Consider the following 19579-nt stretch of genomic DNA (forward strand, 5'->3'; position numbering starts at 1 on the left):
AGGTCAGGAGAAGCAGGTGTGTGGGTAAGGACCCCACCGTAAATCATTTCCCCATTTCCTGCCAGGACCAAGGGATCAGCACCCATGGGAGTGGAGGAACTACAGATTAAAGTATCCCCCCCCTCTCCAACAGCACTGGGGGTGCTAAGCAAGATTCAGGGTGCCAGACCCTGCAGCCATTAGGGCTGGCACCCGGCTGCTTCCCCCACCCACCCTCACACACAGGGAGCCCAGGCCTCCAGGCTCCCCTCCCCCACCCCTTCCCATTTAATTTTTCCTAATGAAAGGCAGGAGGTTGGCGGGGAGCTGGGGCACCAAGGTCGAGGCTGCCTTTAATCAATCCCCGCTGCTGGCTGGGTGCCCGGAGGAGCTGATGGAGGAGAGGATGGGGGCTGCGGCAGGGGAGGAAGTACAGAGGGGTGCAACTAAGGGGCTCCCAGCAGACAACTGGGGCACCCAGTGCTTGGCCCCCACCACGACCCTGCTATGCCCCACCCCAAAGAAAAGGCACTGTGAATGCACTGTGCTGCCCATCTGGCACCAGAGCTGTGCCCAGATCCTGCCAGGGCAGCTTTAATCCTCCGCAGGAGCCATCCCCAAAAATCAAATCCCCTCCCTGCACCCACCTCCCACTGTGGGGTATCCTCTTTGTCCACCAGGGTGGGGATACTGGAGCCATCCTCAGGCTCAGGCTGCTAAAGGCACTGGGCAAAGGCATGTGCAGGGACCCGGGGGGAACCGGGGGTGACCTAGAGCTGGGTGCTGGTGACAGCACTCACCCCATGCACCAGCACGGTGGGGCCCAGCCCACGGGTGAGCAGCTCCAGCTGGTGCAGGTAGAGCGGGTAGAGGCTGGTGTCGGCCGGCGGCCGTGGCAGGTACAGGAAGCGCACAGCTGGCGCGGGGCTCTGCTCCAGGACCAGTTTGTTGGCGGCACACACGTACTCATCTGACACTTGGGTAGTGTTGGTCGGGAAGTTCACAACCCCTTCCTCCTCTTCCTCCTCCTCAGCTGGCCCTCCTGGGGGTCCCCGGCAGGTTTGCCAGTGCAGGCGGGTTATGGAATCCCAGGGCACCAGCTGGATCTGGGCCTGGATGCGCAAGTCCTTGAGGAGCTGGCGGAGCTTCTCCTCCTGGGCATGGGGCATGGTGCCCGCCTCCACGCAGAGGAAGAGGCGCAGGCGGGCCCGGCGCCAGGCCCGCGCCATGTTGAGGACACAGGCCATCTGCAGCAGGAACAGGCTGCAGGTGTCAGCGTAGCGGGCGCTGTCAGGCCGCAGCAGGTTGACGGGCCAGACGTGGATGGTGGGCGGGGGGCTGGCGGCCCGCCGCAGCTCCCAGGCCTTGTCCAGGCTCTCCAGCTGCCGGGCCAGCAGGACATTGCGGAGCATCTTCAGGGCATCAGCCACGATGCCCACATACTCCCGCGCTGACAGCAGCTTGGGGGTGGTGGGCGTCCGCAGCGGGGGGAAGCCCAGGGGGACCTCTTCGCGGGCGCTGGTGAAGGCGGGGTGCTGGGCTAGACCATCCTGCGGTGCCTCATCATCGTAGAAGCCCAGCACCAGGGTGTTGGGACGCATCCCACCTGCCAGAGAGACCATCCCAGCCCAGCTGAGCAGAGGCAGAGGGCTCCACCAGCCCTCCTGACACTGCAGGTGCCAATAAGCCACAGCTTGACTTCGGGAGCCTTCAGGATCACAATCAGATATATCCAAGACCTGACCCAATTTTGGCACTGCCCACACAATACCTCTCCAACTTGGCTTTGGGACTGCCCACACCAGGTGCTTCCAAACCCCTTGGCATCTCTCATCCAGGTGTCTTCAAGCCCCTCAACACCGCCAAAAGAGATGCTTCCAAACCCCAACTTGCCTACCGCACCGCTCACCCCAGATGTCTCCAAGAGCAAACCTGGCTCTGGCATCGTCCATCCAGATGCCTCCAAACCCCTTGGCACTTCTCAGCCCACAGGGACAGCAGGATGGACCCTCACCCATGTCCAGACCAGGCACCACTTACCAAGACCAGAGGTGAAGAGGAGCTGCCGGACACCGTGCCGCACTGAGGGCGCAAGGGTGAGGCTGACAAAGGCCTTGACATTCAGTTTGTCCACCAAGCTCAGCCACGAGTCCTGCTGGGGCTGAAGCGGGTCTGATGGCAGCATGTCTGGGTGGGGAGCAACACCAGCATCAGTTGGACAGATATCCCATACTGGGGCTAACCCTGATGTCCACCCCTGCTGCAAAACCAGTGCCAACCCCTGTGCCCACCCCAGCACCCATGAGACGGAGAGGGGGATGCAGATGCTTACAGAGAGAGATATAAAATTATACATAAATGTAGGAAAAAACCCCCAGGCAACCCCATCCCCACTCCCCAATTTCAGGCCATTAGTCACCACAGCAACGGCAGGGAAGTGGGGAACAGAGCCTGTGCATCAGCCATGACGTGTGCCGGAAGAGCCCGCATGTGCAAACCAACACACACCAGGGTGGAAACATGCCCGAGGCACCTGGCCACACAGCAGCAGGCAAGAGGTGAGGATGGACACGGGCACACACATGTGCAAGGCTGTGCTGAGTGTGTGCCCACGTGTGTGCTGGGTGTGCACAGGCGCTAACCTGGGTGGCACATGCCACGTGTATATGCTGACACCGACACGTGCAGAAGCCCCGTGGGCACTTGTAGGGGTGGACACTTGTGCACACACATGCACAAGTGTGTGCACAGGAGGCATGGGACAGACACAACTTACTGATGTCCCTCATACCAGCCAAGCCCAATGTGCCACACATGTGCCCAAAATGCTGACATTCCCCAGCCATCAGCTGGGCGGCAGCGTCAACCCAAGAACTCCGAGAGCTCCCAGGCACCACAGCAAAGTGCAGAGGCCATTAGCACAGGAGACAGTGCAGATCCTCACCCAAGTCCTGCAGCTCCACATGGCCCAGGACATAGAGGCCGCTCTTCTTGAGGTCGTTGACAAAGTCGATGAGGCGGGCGCTGCCTCGCGGGTTCTGCACCATCAGCAGCATCTGCGGGCGCCAGAACTTGACATGGTCCTTCCGCACATCCAGCATCAGCAGGTACTTCCGCACCTGGAGGACGGAGGGAGGGAAACAGGTGAGGAATCCTTTTTGTTTCACCAAACCACCCCCTGGGGATGCCAGTCCTGAGGACATGCTGCCCAGGACACAGCTCAGCTGCCATGGGGACACCAGCTTTCCACCCCATAAGGGGACAACAGGAGGACAGGGCTCACCTGATGAAAGATGAGGGCCTGGCTGATGTAGCCCCAGGTGCTACTGGGTGAGAGGTAGTGAAGGGCAAGGAGGAGGAGGAGCAGGAAGCCCAGGCTCGCCGAGGCTGACACGGGGCTGATGAGGAACATCATGACGCAGCAGCCTGCGATGCCCAGCAGGCACGTGTGCCAAGTGAAGTACCGGAAAGTGGGCCTGGAGCAGGGAGGAGGGGACACCTGCTATCATGTGGTGCCCATGCTGACTGTAGGGAGGGCACAGCAAGGGGAGCTGTGCCAAAGGGCCACACCAGCCACCCCCAGTGATTCTGGAGGTGACAACAGGAGTGACAACAGGAGTGACACACCAGCCCAGGGCATGTCGGGCACCCCATGCACCTGGAGAAGTTATGGAGGGGAGATGGCATCTCCCAGGGCACTGGGCAGCCTGTTTCTGCCAGCCCTGGGCAAACAGGGCAGTGATGGCCATGGGGCTGGAGTTGTCCTGGCACACCCAGGTAGTATTGGGCAGCGCCGGCAGCCATAGTGCCCGCTCATTCTGGTGCAGGGAGGCGGAGGCGGGGAGGCGAGAAGCTGTTATTTTCTCTAATTGCTGTTTTTCCTGAAAGGTAATTAAAATCCTTTTCCGCTGTGCTTGATGGAGACCTCAGTGATGGGAGGGGGGGAGGCACCAGATGTGGGGTGGGCGAGGGGCCTGTTGCTACCCACCCCAGCAGGCTCCCCCCTCAGGCACTGATCCTGCCCTATCTGTGCCCAGCCAAGGGAGCGGTTGGGCAGGGCGGATGGGGGCCAAGCCCCAGCCTGGCACAGGCATCAGCTCTCCCTTGGGAATGGGGCCTTTGGGGGACTCCCAGTCAGTGCCACCCAGCCCTAGCTGGGCAATCCCTCTGCCCACCTGGGGGACTCTCCCTGCTGTGGAGTCACAGCATCCTGCACTGAGGGCAGTGGGCATCACCCAGGAGGGAGATCAGGCTCCCCCTGGCCATTCCGCCGTGGCCCCTGCACCCCAGATTTGGGCAGCCCTACCAGCCCAGCCTCACACCAGAGTACCCTACACCCTGAGCCCCAGGCTGGGGCTGCCTGCCACACATACTCCCTCTTCCTGGAAGATTTTTCTCCTCCTCCCAACCCAGAATCCCCCTTCCTCCCTCCCCCCCTTCTCTGTTAGTTTAATTAGCGCTAATGGAAAGTGGGCTCCATCACTGCTTGGCAAACTGCCCGGGGGATGCCGGCCGGGCACAGGCTATAAATTACCTCTGGAAAGCCTAAGGGGAGGGGGCGGGTGGTACCCAGTGGTGCTGGATTTATCTGTACCCACTCAGCAAAGCTGTGCCAGCACACGAGAACCGTGCCAAGCCAGTGCCATTCCAGGACCTGTTCCCTTCCCAGGGATGGGGGTGTCTCTGTCCCCCTAATGCCCAGGAGAGGCGTGTCCAGCATCTCTGCCCACCATCCCATCATAAATTTCAGGCACAGGGATGGCAGGGGAATCACAGATAGAAGAAGGGAGGGGTGTGTGCCTGCCAAGCATCTCAGCACAGCCTCTGTCCCCTGTGCCAGTGGGTACCTGAAATTGGGGGCTGAGGCCCATTCCAGTGCCAGGCAGGCCAGATTGACAGTGGCATAAACCAGGAGGAAGAAGGTGGTCACGACACTTGCAATGGTGTTGAGCTTCCCAGAAAAGAGCACAACCTGCAGAGAGCACAGAGTGAATGCATACCCTGGGATGGCACCTCAGGCATGTGCCCAAGTCATCCCTGTCCACTTGGGGTGTATCCCAGGGGTATGATGGGTAAGAGCACAGACAGGAATCCCTGTCCTTTTTTGTCATTTATCCTTAATTTATGGGATACCTCCCACCTCAGGAAGGGAAGGGCATAACTGCAGCAGGACACCCAGGGCAGGGCTCCTGGGGGAGGAATCCCCAGGGGCAGGGGGACATGCCAGGCTCCACAACACCCAGCCCAGGTGACAACCCACCTTCACCCAGCGAGGCCAGGAAAGGAGCATCGCTGACAAACTCACCTGTACCACCAGCCAGGAGATGATCACTGCCATCACTGGGTTCCCACTGGCAGATGTCTTCTTGGCCAGTGCCAGTGCCCGGCCTGCAAGGTAGAGCAGGGAGGTTGAGCTGGGACACCCCAGCAGGCACTCACAGGTTCAGCCACCAGCCAGGAGTCCCATCCCCACCCTGGGTGCTGGGGCGGGGGCAAATTCCAGGGCATGCAGGTGACCCAAATGGGCACACGCCAAACCATCACCCGTACACCAAGAAGGGAGTTCCCTGGTGTCAGGGCTGGTCCCCAGCAGGGACAACCTGCTGAGTGGGCTCCAACAAGTGCCACTGCACTCTGGGCACTCACCAAAGAGATCATCCCGGGCCAGAGCGTACAGGATGCGGGATGCCCCAATGAGGTTGCTCATGGCTGCAGAGAGGGTGGCAGCGTAGATACCCACGGTTACCAGCGGTGGGAAGATACTGATGTCACGCAAGAAACCATAGTCCTTCTGCAGGAGGATCCTGGAGGGGGACACAGACACACTGGCATCCATCTCGGCCCAGGCGAGCATGCCCTGGCATGGGAACAGGTGGCTGTACCTGTTGCAGGTGGCACACATGAGGAAAGCCAGCAGGTTGTAGACGAGGTAGGTGAAGAGCACAGCAGAGATGGTGCCCCGCGGGATGGAGTAGCTCGGGCGCTTCAGGTCCCCTGTGGGCAGGAGCAGGCAGCATTAGTGCCCACAGGCACAGCACACTCCTGATCTCGCCCAGCCTCAGCTCCCGTTCCCAGTGCCACCCTGCCAGGCACCTCCTGTCCATACCTGACATGTTGGAGCCTGCCATGATGCCAGTGCAGCCATTGAACATCACTGCGAAGACGGAGCTGAAGCTCATCATCTGCCCGGTGGTGTAGTCCACCCCGTACCCACCTGCAGGACACATGGGCAGGGGCTGTGACAGGCTGCCCAGGGTGGCACAGCCCCACCACAAGCCCTCTCCTTGATGTCCCTACACACAGACTACAGGAGAAACCACCCCACAGCACCTGCTTTGTGCCCACAAGCTGCCCCCACCCTCCAGCAAGCCCCATGTGATGTGGCAGTCCCAGTGGGCACAGCAGGCAGGGTGGGGGAAGACTCTCCTCACCACCCAGGTTGTCTCGCAGGGTGTCAAGGGAGAAGCCGGTGAAGAAGCCGTTATCGGTCTCAGTGCCGTTGAAGTGGGGCAAGTGGATGGGCACTTTCAGGGGCCGTGTGGCGAAGAAGCTGACAAGGATGGTGCCCAGGACAGCTGCGACGATGAGGAAGATGAGGAAGGTGGCCTTGGCGTAGATGGAGGCGCCCACGAGGCACACGAGGAGGCAGAGCGCTAGCAGCACGGTGCCGTAGAGCAGCTCGTACCAGTAGCTCTGGGGCAGGACGTGGACGCCTGTGCCTGCTTCTTGCCCTGGACAGAGACAAGTCAGGATCAGCAAGGCTCAGAGGGGGCATCACTGGGAGCTGAGAGCTACCAGTGTTGTGTCAGGCATGATGGGCACCAACTCCCTGGCCAGAGAGCTAGGTGAGCCATGCTGGCTATGCTGGGCATGGTGCTTGGCATGTCTGGTACAGCACTAGGGCTGCTCGGGTAAGGGACACCTGCTGTTCCCTGCCACCATGCAGTGGGGTACTCACCAGGCGGGATTCCAAAGCTGTCCACCACTGCCTCCACCAGCCCCAGCACGTAAAGGGCACTGCCACACACATTGGCCAGAAAAAACATGATCCCGATGCTGCCCCCAAACTCTGGGCCCAAGGCACGGCTTATCATATCTTGCTCGAGTCAAGGGAAGATGTCAACAGCACAAACCACCATCAGATGCTCCCATCCCTCTCTCCCAGGCCAAGGGGGTCCCAGCCTCAGCATGGCACCCCAAGACCACTGGGTAGCCACCCAGCTTTGTCCCACATGCCCTGTCCCAGCAGCACCCACAGCAAAGGATACAGTAAGCTCCTCCGGCATCCAGTGCCCCGTTGGTGGCAATGGCACACACGGACAGCACCGTCATGCCAATGATGAAATATGCCACTGCGAACATAGCCAGGGCCTGGTACAACCCAGCATGACCCACCACGAACCCTGCCAAGGAAGGGGGAGGCCAGTATGCCCATGAGCTGAATATGGACAACCTGCAGGACAGAGTCCCTGGGTACTGCAACCACACAGACTTCACCCCACTGAGGCACGCAGCCACTCCCATCCCTGTGCCCACAGCTTCCCCCAGGACCTGCCAGCCCCTTCCCTTCCAGGATGAGGATGCTCTCACCTCCCACCCACAGCAGCACCCACTAGTGTCCCCCACACTCAGGGTATCTCCATCTTCCACCCGTGTCTGGCCCAAGCGTACCCAAAAACCAAACAGGCAAGGGGCTCTGCTGCTGGGACCCCTGTGCCCCTCTGCCACCGTTTGTTCCCCAGTGTGGGGAGTCAGGAGCTGCCCACAGGGATCCCGCAGCTGCCCCGCTTGCCTACAACACAGCAAGAAGTAGAAGCAGTCCGGGTGTCCCTGCCAGCCACGGCACCGCTCCCCGGGGGTGGGTGGGTGTTCCTGAGGACAGGGGGTTCAGAGGCCCCCCGGCCCTGCCCGGGGTGATGGGAGCAATCCCGGCTGGCGACATTGCGGGCAGGAAGGGGACGTCCGCGGCTGTCTGTGGGCGATGCCCTATCTCAGCCACAAGCCAGGCCGCGGATGTGCCCGCGGGAGAGGCAAGGGGGGGCGACCGGGGCACCGGCACCGCAAGGAGCCCTTGGGGCGACAGGCTGAGTTTGGGGGCACCCGCTGTGGTCCGAGAGAGCCGGAGGGCACCCGAGTGCCAAATGCAAGGGTGGGCGGGGATGTTGGTGGAAATAAAGGGGTGCCCCAAAAGCACTGTGGGCATAAGTACGAGGGGCTGCTCACCCTGGAGATCTGGGGAGTACGTGTGAGGTGTGGGGGAAGCGGGGAGCTTGATGGGGAGAGCCTTGCCCCCTCACAGTGGGAAAGTTCCTCTTCCTGGCAGCTTTCCTTCCCCTCCACCTCACAATTCCCCTACAGCCCCACGGTCCCCGGGGTAACACAGCCCCGGGCTGGGGAGGGCCAGGTCAGGCAGGGAGATCCCGGCGCCCGCTGCGGGGTTGAGGGGGGTCAGAGCCTGTATGAGGACCCCGAGCAGGGGAGTGGGAAGGGGGTGAGTGATGACAGGGGAAGGCCGTGCCCCAGCTTGGGGGGGTCTCCCAGGCAGGGGAAGGGTCTCAAGGGCCCCCCTCCGGCCCAGCGGGGCTCCCCGGGCACGCAGCCAACTCCCGCCCTAGGCTTTCCGTGGGCGGAAAGTGAAAGAGGAAAAGCTTTTCCCGTTCCCGGACCAGAACAAACATCGCCCGCCCCTGCCTGCCCCGGCCCATGCTAGGGCACCTACCCCCTTCAGCCCCAAAAGGCTGCCAGCTGCCCCAGTCCATGCCCATCCTGCCCCCTACTTCTCCCAGGGGTCACAGTAACAGACTCATAACCCAAACTGGGGGCAGACTGGGAAACAATGTGTGCCCTTTGCACACACACAGAGGGACAGCTGAGTGTCTGCTGGGGGACACCAGGGTTCTGCCCCTGGGACACTGGGTGGGATACGGGAGAGAACTGGGGTGCTGGAGCCTGTCACTGGAGGATGCCTGGGAAGCAGCAGTGTCCCAGCACCGGGAGGGGGGGGGACAGGTGGACATGAGGGCACAGGAATCCCGTTTAGAGAAGGCACTGGAAGACACAGGAGTCCTAATCCAGGGACACCAGAGTTTTGAACGAGGGTCCCTTACAGGGGTCCCTAAGGTCCTAATTGGGATCCTGTCCTGCAGGTTCCTGTCCCTGGGTCCCGAGGCCCGAGCCCCCATCCTAGTGGAGTCAGGTGGGGACACACAGCACTGGGACCCCAGGGCGGGGGCCTGAGCAGGGAAGGGCACGGGAACCCCAGACTGTGGGCACTGGGGTAAGCACTGGAGGGGAGCACTGGGACTGCAGCAGAGACGGAAGCTCAGGAGAGGGCACTGGCGACCCAGACTGGGCGGTTCGGGGCTCCAGAGGCGGGGGCCCCGGGATTAGACGGGGGCCGGGCTGGGGGTACCAGGCAGGGCTGATGACTCTCGGGGGCCCCGGGCCGCGGCCGGGAGAGGGGGGCACCCCGGGGGCGGCGGCACTCACCGAGGCGCAGGAAGAGGACGACGCTAAACATGGAGAGCAGCGTGGGCACCACGACGCCCAGGAATGTGGGCAGCTTGCGGGGGGCGGCGGCGGCCCGGCCGCGCTCCCGGCCCCGCTCCTCCTCGGCCGAGCCGCCGCACAGGCGGTACGTGAGCAGCGCGCTCCGCTCCGAGCTCGCCATGGCCCGGCCCGGCCCGGCTCGGGCCCCGCCAGCCCCGAAAAGCGCCCGGTCCTGGCCCCGAAAAGCGCCCGGCCCCGCCCGCCGACCCGGTCCCGACCCGCCGGGCCCCGCCCCGCACATGGCCTCGCCCCCCACACGGCCCCGCCCACGACCCTCCGCACAGGCCCCGCCCCCGGCCGCGCCCCTCTGATAAGCCCCGCCCCAGTGATGGACCCCGCCCCGTGGGCGCCAACCACCGAGGCCCCGCCCCTTTTCCGGCCCCGCCCACAGCCCCCCGCCCTTGTCACGGACCCTGTCCCAAAATGCTCTCCCGTCGTGATCCACTCCGCCGCCCCCCCAAGCCCCACCCCATCACCCCCACAGTGACTCCCCCCGCAGCCCGAGTCACTCCACACCCCCAACCCTCGCCCCTTCCGGGGTCTCCGCGCTCGGGTACCCGGCACTGTCCCCCCTCTCGCGTCCTCCGAACTCGCCCCACACCTCCCCGCACCCCAAAACCTGCCCCTGCATCCCCACGCGCCCCCTGTCCCCGACCCTCCAGCGGCCGACACCCTGACACCGACCCAGGCAGCCCCGCGGCCCGGGCATCCCCGGGAACTCCGGTACAGCCCCCGCCAATGCCCGCTCCCCCGCCCCGCGGCACTGCCGGCCGGGGTCGGCTGCCCGCGCCAATTACCGGACAATCGGGGCCCCGGGGGCACCGTGCCCCCCTGCCCGCCGCCGGGGCTGGGATCTGCCCGGGCCCCGGGGTCCCACTGCCGCCGCCGCCCGGGGCGGCCGAGCGCCTCGCCAATTAGGTTAATGGGGTTGGCACCGGCACCGGGGCCGGGAGCGGGGGGCACGGTGCGGCCGGGGGCGAACACCACTCCGGCCTCAAGCACCCGCGTGGGTGCCGGCTGCGGTCAGCAGAGCGGTTGGACCCCCACGCGTCACGGGTGGGGGGATTCGTGCGGGGACACCGGGGCTGGGCGCGAGGCCGCTCCCCCGTGTGCCGTGGTGCTGTGCCACCCCACTCGTCCCCGCCGTCTCCCGTGGGGCGGAGGCACAGCGTGCCCCCTCGGCCGAGGTGGGAGCCCGCGGGGCCGGGGCTTTCATCTGCGGCAGGCCTGTCGCCGTGCCAGCCGCGGGCAGCCCGCGCCTTTGATGTGCCACTGAAGCGGCATTGTCCGCGCCCCGCTGGCACCATCGCGGCCGGGAGGACCGCGGGGAGCGCGGGCACGGAGCCGCTCCTGCCCCTAATGGGGACGAGCACACCCCGGACTCGAAATGGGGATGGGGACACGGACACCTCCTGCACTTAATGGGGACAGACAGCGGGGCGTGGGTGCCCCCCACGGAGTACAGAGATTTGAGCATGGGCGCCCCGTGTTCCCCAGTGGACATGAGGACACAGGCACTCCCTGCCCCTAGCAAGGACAGAGGTCTGGACCGGGGCCCTAACAAAGATGGGCACCCCACAACTGGACATGCGACCCAAAAAACCCAGTCCCTTTTACAGGGACAGAGGTGGGAGCACAGGCGTCTGCTGCACCCCGAAGGGGTGATGGAGAGGCAGCTGCACTCTTTCACCAAAAGAGCTGAGGCTCGGCCAGTGGGCAAAGGAGGGTGGCAATGGGGGCAGGACGGTGGCATCCTAAAATGTGGTGCCAATGATCACCCGAGCGGCAGGCACGGAGCAGACTGTCCAGCTGGGCTAGTGAGAGTAGCCCACCCCCATCCCTGGGGCCAAAGCTTCCCCCAACCTGGGCCTGGGGCTGAGGAAGACAACAAGCAAGAAGGACACGGTCCCACGTGTCCTCCCCGGGTCACGTCCTCCTTCCCGCACCCCAGGCAGGACAGGGGATACTAGAGGTACGGAGGGGGATCCCCGGGGGCAGCCGGTGCTCAGCAGTGCGGGGGTGCAGTGCCCTCGCGCGGGGCGACCCGTTCAGCCAGGGTTGGGCTGGCACAGAGAGCGGGGACCCCCCGCCCCGGACACCCCCCGCCTCCCCTTCCCCCGCCTTGTCCGCCCGGCCGCTCCCGGCCCGCTGCCCGCCTTTGAAACCGCCGGCGGGGCTCCCACGCCCAGCCCGGGCCCCCCGCGCCCGCAGCCGCCGGTGCGTTCCCACCCGCCCGGGGCCCGCAGGAGGGAGGGTGGCGCGGCCGGGGCTTGGCGTGAAAATGATCAAGGGCCGCGGGCAGCGCCGGAGCGCAGCGCCCGTCTGATGCTGCCCGCCCGGAGGCCCCGTCGAACAAAGGCGGCATTGAGGCCCCGGCTGCGCCCCCCCCGCGCCCCCCGCCCCGAGCTGGCATCTTGGCGCGACATTAATGAACTCGCCTGTTTGTGCTCCCCCGGCCCCTCTCTCCTCCCACCGCCCGGGGGGCACCGTATATATCCATCCCTCCTCGCCTGCCTCGGGCATTTCGGGGGCTCCCCCCGCCTGCCCCCCTTTGCCCGCCCGGGGATGGAGCGAGGAGGGAAGAGGACACGGGGCGCTCTTCTCGGGATCCGCCTGGTCCCACCCGTGCTTTTGCTGCCGCTGCTGCAGCTGGTGGGGGGAGCTCCCCTGGGCCAGGGGCTGTACCCCATGCCGGCCAGCATCCTGCAAGGTCAGTGGGGCACAGGGGCGGGGGCGTCTTTGCGGGAGAGTTTGGCTGCAGATGGGGTGGCTGCAGGAGACAGGACCCTTGGGTTCACTCTCAGGTAGGGAGGCAGCACAAGCAGGATGGCCAGGTCCCTGTCAAAGCCCCCCAGAACCCGGGGCATGCCTGCGCTGCCTGGACTGGGTGTCAAGTGCTGCAAGTGGCACTGGGGGACACGGGGGATACAGGGAGTGCTGTGGTTCATGCCCTGCGGCCCACCAGCACTCCCTCTTGCCCAACTACCTGTGCCAGTCTCAGGGGACACTTTGCCAGGTCATCGCCAGCAGGAAGGTGGCTCTGCATGGGTACAGGTGGTCACAGGTAGGGGCACATGGGGGGATGAACACATAGGGCAGGCACAGGACTGCACACACATGGGCACATGCAGGGACATGAAGATGTGGGCACATGGACCCTGCTACACACAAGTGTGCACTCACAGGTGTGCACAAGGGTACACATGTGGACACACCTGCCTGGGCTCACACCCTGTCTCCATGTACAATGGGTACACACAGACCTGGGCAAACATCCAGATGTCCATGTGCCAGCTCCAGAAGGGAGGTGCCACTGGTGGCTGTCACTCTAGGCAATGTCAGTGGGTGACAGGCATGCCCAGCCTGACACACACCATGGAGATATCAGGGCACAGGTACCAGGCAGGCTGGAGGCACCCCATGACTGTGGTGGGGGGCAGTAGTGGGAGCTCTGGGGGTCTGAGCACCCTGTGTGTATCCATCAGCACTGTCAAGCCGGGGGACGCTGGTGCTGGAGGCGGCATTGAGGAGCGCATTGCTGGCACTGGAGCGGGCACTGTCTGAGCAGCAGCGGCTGCGGGGCGCCTGCGGGCTCTGTGCCCCCTGCCTCTTCCCACCCTGCGCCAACATCACCAGCCACTGCCCACGTGAGTCACAACCCCATTACCTCCACTCCCCCCAGGAGAGCCTACCCAAACAGACCCCAGGATCCCCAGCCAAACACAGCCCAGGGGTCCTATCCAAACACCATCCCACACCCAGAAGACCCCAGCAAAACCTGCACCCATGCCTGGAAACTACCCAAATACTTATTTGGATGCCTACAGAAGCACCACCTCATCCCCCATAAATCCTATCAAAATGACAGCCCAAGCTCCTACCCAAACCGTACTCATACACACAAGCTTAACCTACAGACTTTTACCAAAACAGTGCCCAGACTCCTGAAATATATCCCTAACTGCTAGAGACCCTGCTCAAGCAGTTCCCACCTTATCTAGATCTTACCCAATCACCTGGAGCCCTATCCAAAACGTCGCCTGATCCCTTGTGAGCTTTACAGATATTCACCCCAGAAGACCCTATCAAAACATGCTGACTCCACAGCCTATCATGCCCCCTTCCCACCCACCCCAAAGCACAGTCTGGGGTGGCCGGGCAGAGGAGCACACGGAGGACAAAGTGATGCCCACAGCCCTGCTGTCTTTGCAGCACCAGCCGTGCCCCCCGCCGTGCCCCCCAGCTGCCAGGCCCTGCTGGATGCCCAGGCACTGCCTGAGCTGCCCCAGCGCAACTGGGCACTGAGCCAGGCCTGTGCCCCCTACCAGCGCCTGTGCCCACCTGAGGGGGCCCTGCACACCTGCACCCCGCTCAGCGCCCAGCTCTGCCGCCACCGCCTCCAGGAGTGCCGTGAGTGGGCACCCGCACCCCCCAGCTCCTCCCAGAGATGGGAGACCCTACAATAACAAATGGGGTATCCCCAGGGGACGCTTGGAAGGGATATGGGATGTTGGGGTGACAGAGGGTGCTGAGGTGGAGTGGGGAGATGGTGGAGGCGGGGGTATGATAGAGTGATGGAGGATCTCCGGTGGGATGGAAGGTTGGGAGAGACGGAGGGATCTGGGAAGAGAATTGGAGATTTGGGGGATAGAGGCATTTGGAGCGATGAGCAGATTGGGCTGGGCTGGGACATTGAGGGGTGATGGACAACCCTGGGGTGGGAGAAGTGGGCAAGGGGAGACTGGGGACACTGAGTCACTGGGGGTGACGAGCACTCCCTGAGGTGGTACAGGGGTGTTTGTTCGGGATGATGGGGGTCCGGAGGCACCGAATGGAACTGGGGCGATTTGAGGACAATAGGGCTGTGGTGGTGACATCGGGAGGGAGTGTCCCCACATACCATGACAGCCTGTCCCTGCAGAGATGGTGGCCGCAGCCCCGGGTCCTGACGCAGCAACGGAGGCGGCAACGCCAGGTGAGCCGGGGCGACCCCACCGTGCCCACGCCACCCCCCCAGCCACGCCGGCGGGCGCCCCTGGCCCCCGGCTGCCTGCTGGGCCGCGGGGCAGAGGTTAGCGTCGGCAGCTGCCGGGCTGCGGGGTGCCCCCGGCCCTCCGCCCGCTCGCCTCCGTGAGCACGATGAGGCTTGACAGCGCGCCCGACGCGCCTCGTCTCCCGCCACCCCCTCCACCTGCCACGGCCATCCCCGGCCACCCGTGCCCACCTGGGAGACGGGTTGTCCCAGCAGCCGGCCTGCAGGACGTCCCCCTCACCCCGACTTTGTCCCCCAGGGAGCTGTGGGCGCCGCGGGGGCCCACAAGTCAACGCCACGGCCCCTCGAGGACGCATCATGGGCGGCAGCGTGGCCCCGCGGGGCGCCTGGCCCTGGCTGGTGTCGGTGCGGCTGCACGGGGAGTTGATGTGCGGAGGGGTGCTGGTGGGGCGCTCCTGGGTCCTCACGGCGGCACACTGCTTTGGCGGGTACGGTGGGGGCACGGCAGTGCGGGGATGATGTCCCTGCAGAGGGGGGCATGGGTTGGTACCGTCACCCCTGTAACTGGCTGCGCCCACCCCGCCAGGAACCGGAACGAGCTGGCGTGGACAGTGGTGGTGGGCGACCACGAGCTGGGCAAGCCGGGAGCGGGCAAGCGGGCAGTGCCTGTCCGGCGCATCCTGCCTCACCCTAAGGTCGGTGGACGTGGGCACCACCCTCGCCTCCCTGCACATGCCCCAGGGACCCCCACTGACACCCCCACATCTCCTTGCAGTTTAACCCCAAGACGTTTCACGGGGACCTGGCGCTGCTGGAGCTGGCAGTGCCGCTGGCCCCGTCACCCACCGTCAGCCCCGTGTGCCTTCCGAGCGGCCCCGCGGAGCCCAGCCCCGGCACCCACTGCTACATCGCAGGCTGGGGCTCCCTCTACGAAGGTAAGAGACACCGCGGGGTATTCCCCTCTTTGCCCTCTCTTGTGCCCTGCCCCAGCGCAACGAGGCAAGGCAGAGGGGTGCGAAAGAGAGGGAGATGTCCGGACACAGGGGACCCGGTAACGGGTGCCTTGCTTGGCAGAGGGACCAGCAGCCGACGTGGTGATGGAGGCGCAGGTGCCCCTGCTCAGCCAGGAGACGTGCCGGGGTGCCCTGGGCAAGGACCTGCTCACCAGTGCCATGTTCTGTGCTGGGTATTTGTCTGGAGGCATTGACTCCTGCCAGGTAACACCATGACTTAGGGACTGTCAGTGCCCCACTTCAAAAATCCCTCATGGCACACAGTGCCGGGCACGTACCACAGCCCGTCAGCATGGCTGGGGTCCCAGCCTAGCCCAATGCACAGGCATTTCCCCTGCAGGGCGACTCAGGCGGCCCGCTGGCGTGCCAGGACCCCACTTCGCACCACTTTGTCCTCTACGGTATCACCTCGTGGGGTGATGGCTGCGGTGAGCGGGGCAAGCCAGGAGTCTACACCCGCGTCACTGCCTTCACGGACTGGCTGAGTCTCCAGATGGACCGTGAGTGTCACTGGCTGCACCGCAGGGGGGACAGAGATGCCCAGGGGGTTTTCAGCACTCATGGCAGCACTGGTTCCCTCACAGCTGCCCCTGGCAGCCGAGAACCGAGCTGCTTCGACCTGCTGGCTTTGGCACAGCTGCCCCCTGAGCAGCAGTCCCCTGAGCGTGCCCGTCTCTGTGCCTTCTACGCCGGGTCCTGCCGGGCATCTCAGGGCCGGGCCACCTGTGCCCGCCTGGCTGAGGAGACCTGCCATGCCAGGACGAGACGATGTGGTGAGCTGGGGGTCATGCCAGGGCTAGAGTGTGGGGAGGGACCCCATTTCTGGCGTGGGGCCAGGGCCATGTCTCTCCCTGTGTGCCCACAGAGCTGCACTCCTACGCCCAGACCTTGGTGGATCTCCTGCGCCGGGCTGGGGACTTCATCCGAAACCAGTTTGATTTTTCCTTCCTCACCCGCACTCTGCCTCAGCTCCTGGGCAAGATCTACGGGCACTTTTTCCCTCCTCGTGTCCGCAGAGATGCCCCAGGTACTCTCCCAGGCTGGACTGCCCCATGCTCATTTGGGGTCCCATCAGTCTCTCCCATGCTGGTGGTAGGAGAACCAGCAGCCTGGTCTGGCTTCCCAATGGGGCTCCTCTATTCTTTGTCTCTCCTGCCCTTTTCTTCTCCCCACAGGCCTGGCTGTGGCAGGGGGCCACTCCAGCCCTACAGCAGTGGGACCCCAGAGACCCCCCAGCAGGTGAGGCATGGTGGGCCACGGGATGAGGGGCTAAAGGGGTTGGGGAGGTGGTCGAGATGCTGGTGGGCACTGACATGCCATTTTGGGAATAGCCTGAAGCACTGGGGTCCTGTTCCTGCTGCAACCAGGGCACCCCCCCGGCATGCCCAGGTAGGGTGCAGAGTGTGGTACTGCCCACTCCCTCTGAGCTCGCCCCATTGTGCTTCCAGGTGGGGGGGCAGGCAGCTGCCCCCCTTTGCAGAGCTCTTTGGGGCAGTGGGACCCCAGTTGCAGGACTGGGTGGAGGCTCTGAGGACCATGGCAGGGGGCAGCCCCCTGTCCTGGCAGCCAACACAGGACAGGGAGCAGCTTCCCGGGGAGACGCAGCTCTTCCTGCAGGTATGTGGGGAGGGACAGGCTGGGGGACCCCCTATCCTCTTGTGACTGTGCTGCCAGGGACCAAACCCCTTCAGTTCCTCTGTGTCCCCTCCTGATATCCCTTGGGTCCATTGTCCTCTGTGCAGCCACAGAAGTGGCATCTGTCACTTTGCCACCACAGAGGGGACATCTTACCCTCCCCACCTGAAACCTGTGCACTCGAGTCCAGCCAGTGCAGAGCCAGCCATGAGTCTGACCCTGCAGCTTAGGATCTGACCCAACACAGCCACAAAGCAGTTTCATGTCACCAATGCCCTGTCTGACACCAGCACACCCATGCCCTGCACTCTGCCACCATGCACACAGCTGTGCCCACGGGTGCCCTGTGCCTGCCCCATCACCCATCCTGTCCCCCTCTTCCCTTTGGCAGGGTGAGGATGTGGTGGAGGAGATGGTGGGACAGGGACGAGCCTTCCTCACCCAGCTGCAGGCAGAGTTGGACCTTGGCACCACCCTGGAAGCCATGGAGCCACAATGGGCATCTGGAGAGCTGACAAGGACCCCCATGCCAAGCCGTGAACCCCGTGAGCCTGGAGGGACTGGGGACAATGGGGCAGCAGGGTGTCCACCCACCGTCCGGCTCTGTGCCCGGGCAGTGCCCACTGGGAGTTTTACACCTCTCTCGATGTCAGGGTCTGCACCGAGGGAGAAACGTGAACTGGTGCCCACGGAGCTGCCCAGAGTGGAGGAGGAAGAGGAGGAGGAGGCAGGCACAGGGAGAGGTAAGCTCCCACAGACCCTATGGGGTGCCATGCATCACTGTGGGGACGGTGACAAGCCCAGCCTTGCACCCTTTTCCCAGGGCTGTCCCATTTCAGTGGGACAGTCGTTTGCTATATTCCCCCCTCTGCCCATGCCCCCCTGGTGTCCCCAGAGCAAGGGTGCTCCTCCCTGCGGTGGGCAGCAGCACGGTGCCCCCACGATTGATCCCTGATGTCCCCTCCATGTCTCTCCTGCCCGCCCCCGGGGTTGCAGCCTGCCCTGGCCTCAACGAGTCGGCGGTGCGGGTGGGCGCGGTGCGGGAGCTGTACGCCTGGGTGCTGCGGGTGCCCGAGGCAGACCTGGCCATGACCTTCCAGGAGGTGAGTGTGCCCCATCTGGCCGCTCCGAGCCACACGCCCTGGCAGCCAGGCAGTGCCATCCCCCAGCCCGCCACTGTCCCACTCTGCCCATGCCTCTCCTGGGACTCACGGTGCTGTCGTCTCCCCACAGATCCTGGTGGACTTGGGCTCCAAAAACACCAAGGGACTGTACCGGGCGCAGGTTCGGGCCACTGTAGGGGGCCGCCCCACGTCCTTCACGGGCCTCGTGGGGCTGGAGAGTGACTCACTGGCCCGCAGCATGCCCGGCCTCGTAGCTCTGGCACTCGAAGCACTGAAAACCTAATGGTGCCCCTGGGGCAGCGTGCCAGCATGGGGAGAGGGCATGGGGGCAGGTGTCTCGTATGTCCTTCAAACACACTCCACTCCCTGTCTCAGGCTCTTCCACCCTTTTGTCCCCAGTTGTACCTCAGTCTCTCTTCCCACCAGCACTTCCTTACTCCCCCAGAGCAATGAGGCCCTGCTGGGTACTTGAAGCATCTCAGCCAGGAATCACAGTCCTCCTTTCCCCTGGGACCCCCACCTTGGCAAGCGCACTCTCACCCCAGAGGCACCTGAGCTGTTATTTATTTGTACAGAAAAGGTTTATTTTTCAATAAAGAAGGGCTATATTTTCCAGTAGCTGGCAAATGTGAAGCGAGTGCTGTGCCACACAGTGCTGGCAAAGTGGGTGACAGTGGAGGGACTTTTCAGGGGAGCTATGACATCCCATTGCATCCCCCTTCCCATCCCCCCCGGTACTCTGAAGTGATACCTCCAGCCTTGGTTCCTGCTGTGCCCACCCTGGCACAGACTCCCTAGCCCCCTCCTCAGGGGTCAGACACCCCTCCTGCCCACGCAGCACCTACAGCACAGCACGGGTGCTCACCCCGGTGACACCCCATCAGAGAGCCACATGAAACCTCCCAATACAGGGGCCGAGCACGCCCTGGGTCTGTGGTCAGTGGTGGGTGCCACCCCTGTGCTTGAACATCAGTGAGTACCCTGGGGACCCTGCCGTGGGGACCCTGCCACTCTGAGCAGCATCACAGGGACTGCTGAACAGCAGGGAAGGGACAACTCTTTCCCATGCCCAGCAGTGCCTGTGCTGGGGTGCCCAGGCTCAGCATGATGGGCTGGCACCTGTGGGGCCGGCAAGGGCAGCTGTGCCTGCCCATCTCCCCTTCCCTGCACGTGGGGGTGCCGGAAGAGAGGGGTTGGAGCAGCTCTCTGGTGCCGGTACCCTTCCCCCTCAGCACCTGGCACCATCCATCTCCCACTCCCTCCGGCAGCCGGACATCCGTTCAGCC

General features: G+C 64.1%; 2 protein-coding genes across 3 annotated transcripts; one reads left to right on the top strand and one right to left on the bottom strand.

Moving 5' to 3' along the window:
* Positions 1–584: 584 nt before the first annotated feature.
* On the bottom strand, positions 585–9651 carry SLC12A9 (solute carrier family 12 member 9). 2 transcript variants are annotated; one of them, XM_082287729.1, is made up of 13 exons: positions 9469–9651; positions 7248–7382; positions 6938–7075; positions 6411–6710; positions 6086–6193; positions 5862–5973; positions 5626–5783; positions 5285–5367; positions 4827–4951; positions 3263–3455; positions 2924–3098; positions 2020–2166; positions 585–1585 (listed from the first exon to the last, which is right to left on the bottom strand). In XM_082287729.1, exons 1-13 carry the CDS (start codon positions 9647–9649, stop codon positions 750–752), a joined length of 2691 nt encoding a protein of 896 aa, XP_082143855.1. In that variant the 5' UTR covers positions 9650–9651; the 3' UTR covers positions 585–749. The 2 variants fall into 2 exon arrangements, with proteins under 2 accessions (XP_082143855.1, XP_082143854.1); XM_082287728.1 differs by having other exon boundaries at positions 5626–5973.
* Positions 9652–12093: 2442 nt separating this feature from the next.
* Positions 12094–18576, top strand: PRSS56 (serine protease 56; the record flags this gene model as incomplete). The annotated part of the gene is made up of 17 exons (XM_082288035.1): positions 12094–12238; positions 13014–13175; positions 13741–13938; positions 14450–14503; positions 14820–15009; positions 15108–15216; positions 15297–15456; positions 15596–15738; positions 15875–16034; positions 16119–16307; positions 16400–16561; positions 16710–16773; positions 16983–17151; positions 17561–17714; positions 17823–17912; positions 18166–18272; positions 18403–18576. 17 exons carry the CDS (start codon positions 12094–12096, stop codon positions 18574–18576), a joined length of 2430 nt encoding a protein of 809 aa, XP_082144161.1.
* Positions 18577–19579: the final 1003 nt, after the last annotated feature.

The sequence above is a fragment of the Coloeus monedula genome (genome assembly GCF_965178545.1).
Source record: "Coloeus monedula genome assembly, chromosome: 10".
NCBI lineage: Eukaryota > Metazoa > Chordata > Aves > Passeriformes > Corvidae > Coloeus > Coloeus monedula.